The 8,869-nt window shown below is 54.9% G+C and overlaps 2 protein-coding genes across 2 annotated transcripts; both read right to left on the bottom strand.

Annotated features, from left to right (window-relative positions):
• Positions 1-487: 487 nt before the first annotated feature.
• Positions 488-4,658, bottom strand: B0H18DRAFT_1125340 (KR domain-containing protein; the record flags this gene model as incomplete). The annotated part of the gene is made up of 13 exons (XM_048035008.1): positions 488-930; positions 989-1,150; positions 1,210-1,612; positions 1,659-1,762; positions 1,817-2,512; positions 2,626-3,321; positions 3,375-3,492; positions 3,542-3,765; positions 3,821-4,023; positions 4,076-4,199; positions 4,250-4,298; positions 4,420-4,575; positions 4,632-4,658. 13 exons carry the CDS (start codon positions 4,656-4,658, stop codon positions 488-490), a joined length of 3,405 nt encoding a protein of 1,134 aa, XP_047886761.1.
• Positions 4,659-5,926: 1,268 nt separating this feature from the next.
• On the bottom strand, positions 5,927-8,078 carry B0H18DRAFT_123030 (thiolase-like protein). Its single transcript, XM_048036733.1, has 10 exons — positions 8,033-8,078; positions 7,813-7,978; positions 7,630-7,763; positions 7,325-7,571; positions 7,071-7,276; positions 6,939-7,022; positions 6,803-6,887; positions 6,606-6,753; positions 6,459-6,555; positions 5,927-6,398 (listed from the first exon to the last, which is right to left on the bottom strand). Exons 2-10 carry the CDS (start codon positions 7,828-7,830, stop codon positions 6,104-6,106), a joined length of 1,314 nt encoding a protein of 437 aa, XP_047886760.1. The 5' UTR covers positions 7,831-7,978; positions 8,033-8,078; the 3' UTR covers positions 5,927-6,103.
• Positions 8,079-8,869: the final 791 nt, after the last annotated feature.

Genomic DNA, 8,869 nt, shown 5'->3' with positions numbered 1-8,869 from the left:
GCAACGTCTCTGCGCCCGCCAGATGATGATGGGCTTGATGGTGTATAGCGAGGCTGCACCGAGTTTCTTGCACATTTGGCCACTCACAGATGCGGCATCACGGACCGCTCCTCGATGCAGTTGCCCGACCGACCAGCCAAGTCTGTCATACGTAGCGCCGATGGCCTCATTGAATATACCCTGCACTGCCTGCTACATTATGATGTCAGTGCGTGCCGCGGTCGCGCGAGAACGGTTCCCCTAGCACTAGTAGCAGATTCGAGATACACAGCAGAGAATTCGAGCAAGTGGCAGTTCGGCGGGTTTTACAAAAAGCCTCCACAGCTAAATAGTACAATATTCTGGCCTTCAGATCCACAGATGCTTGGGTCAAGTGTAGAAACAATGGTGGGCTAGAAAGACGATAATTTGAGGTTGCCAGTCTCGCCAGTCACCCGAATGTACTCACAGATTAAGAAACAGCTCTGCAACGCACGCCCCCACTTCGCTATACCCCTTCCTCCTTCTTCCCCTTCCCCGCAAGCACCTCCAGCCCTTCCAACGACATGTCCGCCAACAGCTGCAGCTGCGTCACCTCCACCAACGGGCGCAGCATGAATGCGAGCCGCGCTGCGGACAGCGAGTCGACGCCATACGCCGTGAACGGCGTCTCCGGCGAGAAGTCCTCCGCGGCGACGCCCAGCACCCCGCGTACGATCGCCGCCATCCGTATGCCCACGTCGCCTCCCTCGTCTGCCGCCCCCACCATTCGCCCCGGGGCCGCGGCTGACGAGCCCGACCGCGTCAGCGGAGTAGATAGAAGGTGTCGTCCGAGAAGGGGCATGCCCCGCGTGCGCTCGAGCGCGTACCAGTCGACTGTCGGTACATACCGCGCGAACCGCTCGCCGGCTTGGAAGCGAGCGAGGGCGTCTTCCAGCCACAGGATCATGTCTGTGTAAGTTTGAGCCATGAGTGACGTCGGGCGCGATATGCAGATGTGTGGACGCACCTTCCGCCGTGATGCCCCACTGGGCGAACTGCTCAAGCTGTGCGACTTTGCCTGACTCGCCCAGTTCGCTCGAGCGCATCATCGTGGAGTCGATGATCCCCGGACAGACGAAGGCGAATGCGTTCGGATACGCAGAGACCTGCTCCTCCATCGCCGTGTTGGCTCTAACATCATACTTGTCAGTCCTGATCAGTTTTTGTTACCCTATTGTAGCCACTCACGCGCAGTAGTTCGTCTGCCCTCCATTTCCAAAGAGGCCCGCCACGGATGAGAACGGACGAGGAACTCCAATGCCCCGACATCGACGCACTCACGGAGCGTGTCAACCACACCAATCTTCGACTCGTATACGCTTGCGAAGTCTGCCTCCTCGAGCCGTGCAAACGTTCGGTCGGACAGTGCGGCCGTGAGGACTATGCACCCCGCAAGCGGTGCCTCCTCTGGGATCCCGCGGAGCAGCTCAGCCATACTCTCGATGTCGGAAGCGTTGGTTGCTGAGAGACGCAGGTCTAGGTCAGGGAGGGACCGCAGGTACTCGAATGTGCGCCGGACGAGACGGTTGGACGTCGTCTGCAGGCTGGCTGCGCCCCGACGGGACGTGACTACGAGGCGTCGAGCGCCGTGCTGGGATGAGGTGAGCATGCGTCGAACCCATCGGGATGACACTCACTCTGTATAACATCCAGGCGACGTGCGCCCCCAGGTTCCCGATGCCACCCAGGACGAGGTAGGTCTTGTGCGGGCTGAAGGTTGCCGTCCGCGGCTCAACGGTCGCTATGGCGATGTCAGGCACTCGAAGCACGCTATGATGCTCAGCTGGACAACTACGCAGACTCTCCTCCAAGTCATCCGTACGCTCCTCTAGGAAGGTGAGCGCGAGCTCTAGTGCATCCTGTACTGACCACAGGTCGTTCCGCAGTGCCCAAGCTAATCCCTCGTGCGGGTCGTCCCAGAAATACATCTTCCCGCCTTTCGGGCACGACGCAGACCTGAGGAGTTGAATATAAGAAGGATCCGTGTATCCGGACACGACCAGGTTGAATCCACTGCGAAGAGCGGAGGACAGATGCAGGGGCGTCGCGTCCGCCGGAAGCCCGACAACAGTTATGCCCTGCCTGCGGTACATCCAGATGACTGTCATGCCGGTGGCGGTATCTGAATGCGTGACGAGCACTCGGAGACCTCGGCACCTCTTGTCGTTGGAGAACGTGTGCGTGCCTTGCGCAAGGATGCCAGCTACGACGCTTGGTATGCACTGCATTATCATGGTCGAATGTCGATTCAAACGCGGAGAGAGGCGGGAAGTGGCCTCTCTGCGAACGGTGACATACTTTCCCACTGGACCTTGGGCAATGGCGACGACGGGTCCATTGTTGGGGTTTGTGCTTGTCCACGAGTTGCTTCTGTTCATTTCCAACCCGAGAACACCCTTGACTATAGCGCTACCAGATACGCCCTGCACCTCGAGAAGGATGCTGCCTTCGCATTCCACGCCAGGATCCATCTGGTCAGCTATCTGCCCACCTGGAGCAGTCCGCTCAGGCAGAGGCATCATTCTAGGAACTAAAACACCGCCTTCCTGAGTCACGAATATATCCAGCTCCTCGCGCATGTGCGCTGGGATCGTTTGCAGATACTCTTCTCGCGAGGCCTCGTCGCCATAAGAAGAGTCAGGGGGAACACAACGACGTGGATTGTCCATGACAGATACTCCAGTCGCAGAGCCCGGACAAGCCCGAGTGCGGCACCCCCATCACGACCTTCGGCGACGAGAACCCAAACGTCCAAGGCGTCCACAGGGTCCAGACCACTGAAGTCCCACTGCAGGTCCATCTCATGCCCTTGGGCATAGTGGAATACGAACGCTTCGTCGGGATCGAACACAGGTGGTGCCGGTACGCCGTCTGCGGAACTCTCGGTCCTTTGGCACCAAGCGGTAAAGGTCGGAGATGATCCACCTGGTGCGATCAGCGTTCGCCGAATTGTTAATCCCGCATCATGTAGCGCTTGAGAAAGTCGTTCGATCCCATGCGCCTTGTGACCGTTCACAACCGGTAGGTCTGACCGCGTCGTGAGGACCAATAAACCACCAGGGACGAGTATACGGCTCAGCTGCGCGACATACGGATCGCCCTCGGGAAGGAACGTAGATATGATATCGAAGTACGCAGGGTGATTGCTCCCAAGGTTGGCAAGATCGATGTTTGAGGTCCTGACAGTTCCTCGCCGTGGGCTCACGTCCTGGGAAGCTCGACCAGGTTGCGCGGAGATATCAAATAAGAGCAGAGGGAATCCATCGAGTAAGTGGGTGAAATGGTCGGTACGTGGGAACTCTGGCCGCACGGTCAGTTCGCCTTAACATAGGTTCGATGCTCGTAGGACGCACCAGTCCCGTGGGCGAGGAGGCGAACAACACTTCCGCTCTGTCTTGAGACCTGCTCTACAACTTCCCGTAATGCACTGATGTGGTCAATCACGGCATCTGCGCATTGATCCTCGTGCTGCTGCTGCAAAACTCAGTGCGGAGATATAGAGGTCACGTAAGGTACGAACCTTAGTGGAGGCTGCATTCCCGTTAAATTGATCAAGCTTGTGCCCATTGACTTTGTCTCTAGTATCCGACAGCAAAGGTAGGACAGATCGTTGTAGCCCGACATCATATGGTATCAGATCTTCTGGTGGTGGGTTAAATTGATGTTTCGCAACCTCGAGTCCTTCTAACGTGCATAAGGGTGTGCCAGCATCATCCGCAATGATGATATCATAGAACACGGACGCTGATGCAAACTGTTCGTCATTTAGGATCATCATATAGAAGCGGGCAGTACTGACAAGGTGTCCATTTCTTCAGAACGGTGTGCGTATAGATATGCTCGGGGAAGAAGTGAGCCCGAGGAGGGCAATGAAGAATGACAGCGTCGACGTGCGCGGGCAAGTAGTAGTTGTTCGGGCCATGGTCCCCATGAAATGGCCTATAAGAGGTGATGTGCAGGCAGGCGTCCAGAATGGCCGGATGCAGCAAATAACGTCCATCACTAACATATGTTCAGCGGCGGCATTGATACTGGGGAAAGAACAGCAGCATACCGCTCTAACGCATCGTCCATACCCTTGATCGATACCAAGGCCTCGTGATAGCCATAAAAGACTTCCGTGACTCTACGGAAGCACGCACCGTACGCAGAGAAGTACGCAAGTGAATGATAGAACGCTATGATCGCCTTCTCAGCCGTGATACATGCGGTTGCCAGCAGCACTTACTCACAGGATCCAGTATACCCTTCGCATCGTTGACGTATGGCGGGAATGTCTAACGGAGTGGGGCGTCGGTGGTTCAAATGACAGGTATCCGCTCGCGTGTGTCCGTTCGGTCTGGTACAGGATACATGAATCGCATGCAACACCTCGCAGAGCCTGCGGAAACGACGTACCGGCGCCGAAGCGGCATGACTGGACGAAATCGAAGTCTTCACAGCCCAAAGGAAGCCATCGCGGGAGATATCAACCTTCATGGGCCTCTCGGACGACAAGGACAGGATGCTTCGCATGTCCACATTCATCAAGGTCGTAGCCCCATATTCCAGTGCCTGGGATAAAAACCAGATCAGCAGCACGAACGGTCATAGCACCGATGTTCACAGACCATCTCAATAAAACCGGCAGCAGGCATGATTGGCTCTCCTCTGATGACATGCTCCGCCAGCGTCGGATGTGTATCCTTATTCACTTTGGAGGTATCATGATTCGCGGTCGTTGTGTGGCTGCATTTGTTCACACCCGGAGTTGGGGATAGAGGAATGCTTTTCGTAAAGGATACTCGGACGGAGTGTCAACTCGTACACGCGCGTCCATTGAGCACCGTGAAGTTGACATATTGTGACCCGCGGAAGTAAGTTGTCGCTGTTCAACAGATCGCGATGTTCGTAGATGGACGGCCTTGCTTCCGTCTGTGGGTCGCGGGAAGACCGCACTGGCGCCTTGGGTGATCTGCGGATGTAGGACGACAAACAGGATGTGGGAGTCTCAATGGTTGTCGTGGAATGCGCCGAGCAGTCTGGATTGTGTGTGTGAACGGCAGGGTTCCGGTGTTCTTCCAGAGTATTCGGCGTCGTAGGGGCCTTCAAACCGAGCGCCAGTCATGTAGAATTGTCGTAACGCTCGGTACATGACAGCCTGGGTAGCGCCGACAGGTCACGAAGCGCTGGACATATCGTCGCGACACCGGTCCATATGGCGAATGGATTGGTACTCGGTTCCTGATTTTGCGACAGAAGTAGCCACGGACGAGTGCTAGCTCCAAGAACTGATCTATTGCTACTGCATGCCCAGAGATGGCAACCGCAGACGGAGAATTGTAGCAGGCTATGTCAATGATGCTCCTGTCGTCTTCCCGGCGAACTTGATTTAGGAGCAGCTCGGCCTCTTCCGGCATACACGACACAGCCGCCATTGTACCGCCCAGATCTTCCATTGATGAGAATGTTCGTCCTCGCAGGATCGCTAGCTCTACGGCCATCGCCTTCGGAGCTGCGCCTGAGGCGTAGAGAACCGACGTTTCACCGGCAGAGTGTCCGAGAACAACGTCGGGTCTAACTCCCAGGTGTATGAGCAAGTCAAAGAGCGCCATTTGAAATACAGCGATGGAAGGCAGAATGAGTGAAATTGGCCAGGTTCCATCCGCAACGCAGGACGTCCCCGAAAAGAGACCGTGGTCCCTGATAATCGACTTTCCCGTCAGCCGCTCGAAAATAACATCCATTTCGAGAACACTATCCCTGAAGACAGGGAATCTGTCGAAGAGTTCGCGACCCACTGCACGATACCGTCAGAGTTCTGGCATGGGATTAAGTGGATACGATGAACGTACTATCCGGGTGTTGTGGGCCTTGACCCGAGAACAAAAACACGACGAGAGGTTTTGTTCGCTGGCAATGCTGAGGGCAGAGAATGTGATGGCGCCTTTGGAGCCCTCCTCAACGATAGCATAGGACCTCCAGGACATCTGCTTAGCACGTCGGCCTAACGCCGTTGATAGCGCACGCAAATCCACAAGTGCCGAGCTTTGCAGCGACTGTCCTATGGAAGTGGCGCTACGCGAGGAGAGTCCGCATGCCATCAAGACCACCGGACCAGATACTGCCGAACCGTCGAGTGTAGGTGCTGGGGAGGTCCTTCCAAGACAGCGTGGCCGTTCGACCCGCCGATGCCTGAACTGGCTATAGACACTAGCGGTCTCTTCCCATTCCGGCATGGAAGTTGCGTGGCGCACAAAGGAACGCGAAGCTTGTGCTTCTCCCACTCGATTGCAGGGTTCAGCGTACGCAGGTTCACAGCCGGAGGTATGGTCCCAGTCTTGAAGATCGATATCACTTTGCACAACGATGCCAGGAAAGCCACAATTTCGGTATGTCTGGCGTTCACTGTTAGTTCGATTTTGCCAGGTAGTACCACACAAAATATGTAGACTTGCCCAATGTTGCTCTTGACGCTGCCGATGAGCAGCTCGTCTTCACGCGAACATTCCGCGCCGACCCAGTTCGCCTCCGTAGGATCTCCTTTCGCTGTACCTGTAGTGCTATTTAGTGGACAGCTCGGTCCGAGTAACGACTGTGCGCACCGGTTGCATGCAATTCAACGTAATCTACATCTTTGAAATTCCTGTTCGCCTGCGCAAACGCTCGCATCATCGCCGCGCGCTGCGCGTCCGCAACTGGAGCGCCCGGAGGGGCAGCACCTCCTGACGAATTGAGCGATGTGCCCAAAACCTATTCGTTACATGAGGGCGGGATAAGGCATGCGTGACTAGAGTCATACCGTGGCATAGACGCGATCGTGATCTTGGAGAGCACGCTCAAGTGGTTTGAGCACTATAGCTATACAACCTTCTCCCCTAGAGAAGCTGCGAAGACACTCTGAGTACGAGCGATAAGAGCATTGGAACACGACATACCCGTCCGCAGATGTATCGAAGGGTTTGCACTTCCCGTCTTTGGCAAGGAGAGAACCTTGACTGTACGTGAACCAGTCGATGAAGCTGTGGCGGTTTAAGCAACGTGTCAGGACGTCGGTTGGGACTACACACCGATGGTTCAACTGACATCCAGCCACAACGGCAGCCTCGCAGTCTCCCTGTGAGATGGCCTGGACCGCGAGATGGAACGCGGTTAAAGTTGAGCTGCATGCCGTATCGGTCGGAACAGATGGGCCGAGCAGATCGAGATGGGTAGAAATCCGATTGGCTACCATGGACGGATATCCCGCAAACGAACCCCGTTCGTCGTATTCATCCTGAGAAAGGGTCAATATGAAATCCACGTGAACATGAGCATGACGTGCCGGTTCAGATACGGTCGACAAGTCGAATCCTGTCGCTGACGCAAAGCAGCCAACGTTCCGCGATCGATAATCAATGCCAGAGTCGAGCAAAGCGAGGAAGGCGTTCTCAAGGAGTCTTCTTGTTGCTGGAGCCATGCTACGTGCATCCCTAGTTGACACTCCAAACTCGACATTGTCGAACATGTTGATGTCCTTCAGGAAGGCACCCGTATCAACATGAATCGCTCCGAGATGGTTTCCGAGCCATCTGCGTGGTGGTGACATCGAGTGAGCTCAAGTCGCACATTCAATGACATGACACGTACGCATTTGCATTGAAACGTTCCGCTGGCATGCGTTCATATGCATCAGCCCTATCAAGCAAGAGCTTGAAGAAGGTGTCATGGTCAAGATTCTTCGGCGAATACTTCCCACTGGGAAGCTCCACTGAGACGCCAACCTGCGAGCCCCATGAATACGAAGCAAGGAACGAAGGCAGACCGACTCACTATGGCGATTGAAGTCATGGGTAAGTGCAAGTTGTGATTTGATGATTATGCTTCTATATACTCTGATGCTGGCGCGTGCCTGAACAGACACGACAGGGTCCGGAAGAGCTTCTGTTGCATTTGATTGCCCAAGTCTATATATGTGCTTGTAGCTCCGCCTCTCAACCTTATCCACCAAGTCGCATCAGTGCAGATGAACGGATCACACTGCATAGCTCACATCACGGCAATCTTCAATATGTCTATGTTGAGGGATGAGAAAGCCGAGTCCTCCGAGTGAGGGGTTCGGATAAGCCATTTCGACCCTTGCAGCATAATGACTGTTGCGATGCACGATGAGTTATATAGGGCAACATGCAAAAAGGCTCACAACATACTACATATTACACGGAACGGTGCAATCATCGAGTCGTCCACAACGCCGGCGCGTTCAAGTTGAAACGTGACAAGAGCTCAAGCCTTCAGTCCGAATCGTAACGCACGCGGGATACCACCAAGGTTACGATTCTCGGCATTTACTATCTGAGGGCCTGTCTGTTCGATCCTGCTGATATCGTCCGAGCGGCAGGAATAATCAGTTCGAGTCGAAGTAGAACTGTAGAAGACGGTTGTCGAAAGACTCAAAGAGGCACTGGTGGCAGGCGCGTGTCGGGGCTTAAGCGCCTCTGGATCTCAGATCTCAGTCGCGATGTGCTCTGGTCAGTGGTTGTAGGGCCACTGCAGTAACTTGATACAGTAGTACTACTAGTAGATATGGTAGGACTTACTCCAAGTTGAACGTGAGTGAATGGTTCTCTGTAATCATGGAAGTCATAATAATGTGTATGTTGAAGCGCCCTCAGGCTCCGAGTCCTGTCACAGACAAGCCCGAGCTCGGTATCACCGTGACCGAGTACTATCACCGCCATAATGCGGTTCCACTGGCGCTCCAGTAGCGGCAACTCTATTGTGGTGACATTCATTCCTGCGATGAACATCCAAGGCCATCAGTATCTGCCTTCGTCTCTAAGTTGATTTCGAGCTGCTTTCAATGACAGCGTACTCCCGGGGCAAGACC

The sequence above is a fragment of the Fomitopsis serialis genome (genome assembly GCF_022376445.1).
Source record: "Fomitopsis serialis strain Sig1Antser10 chromosome Unknown B0H18scaffold_151, whole genome shotgun sequence".
In the NCBI taxonomy this organism is placed as follows: domain Eukaryota; kingdom Fungi; phylum Basidiomycota; class Agaricomycetes; order Polyporales; family Fomitopsidaceae; genus Fomitopsis; species Fomitopsis serialis.
This window is presented reverse-complemented; position numbering and strand designations above follow the sequence as displayed.

Bases quoted from the DNA above. Each gene is read 5' to 3' on its own strand.
- B0H18DRAFT_123030 (XM_048036733.1), bottom strand. The intron at 7,572-7,629 runs GTACGTGTCATG...ACCACCACGCAG, and splicing joins GAACGTTTCAATGCAAATGC to ATGGCTCGGAAACCATCTCG. The intron at 7,277-7,324 runs GCACGTCATGCT...ACCCTTTCTCAG, and splicing joins TGTCGACCGTATCTGAACCG to GATGAATACGACGAACGGGG.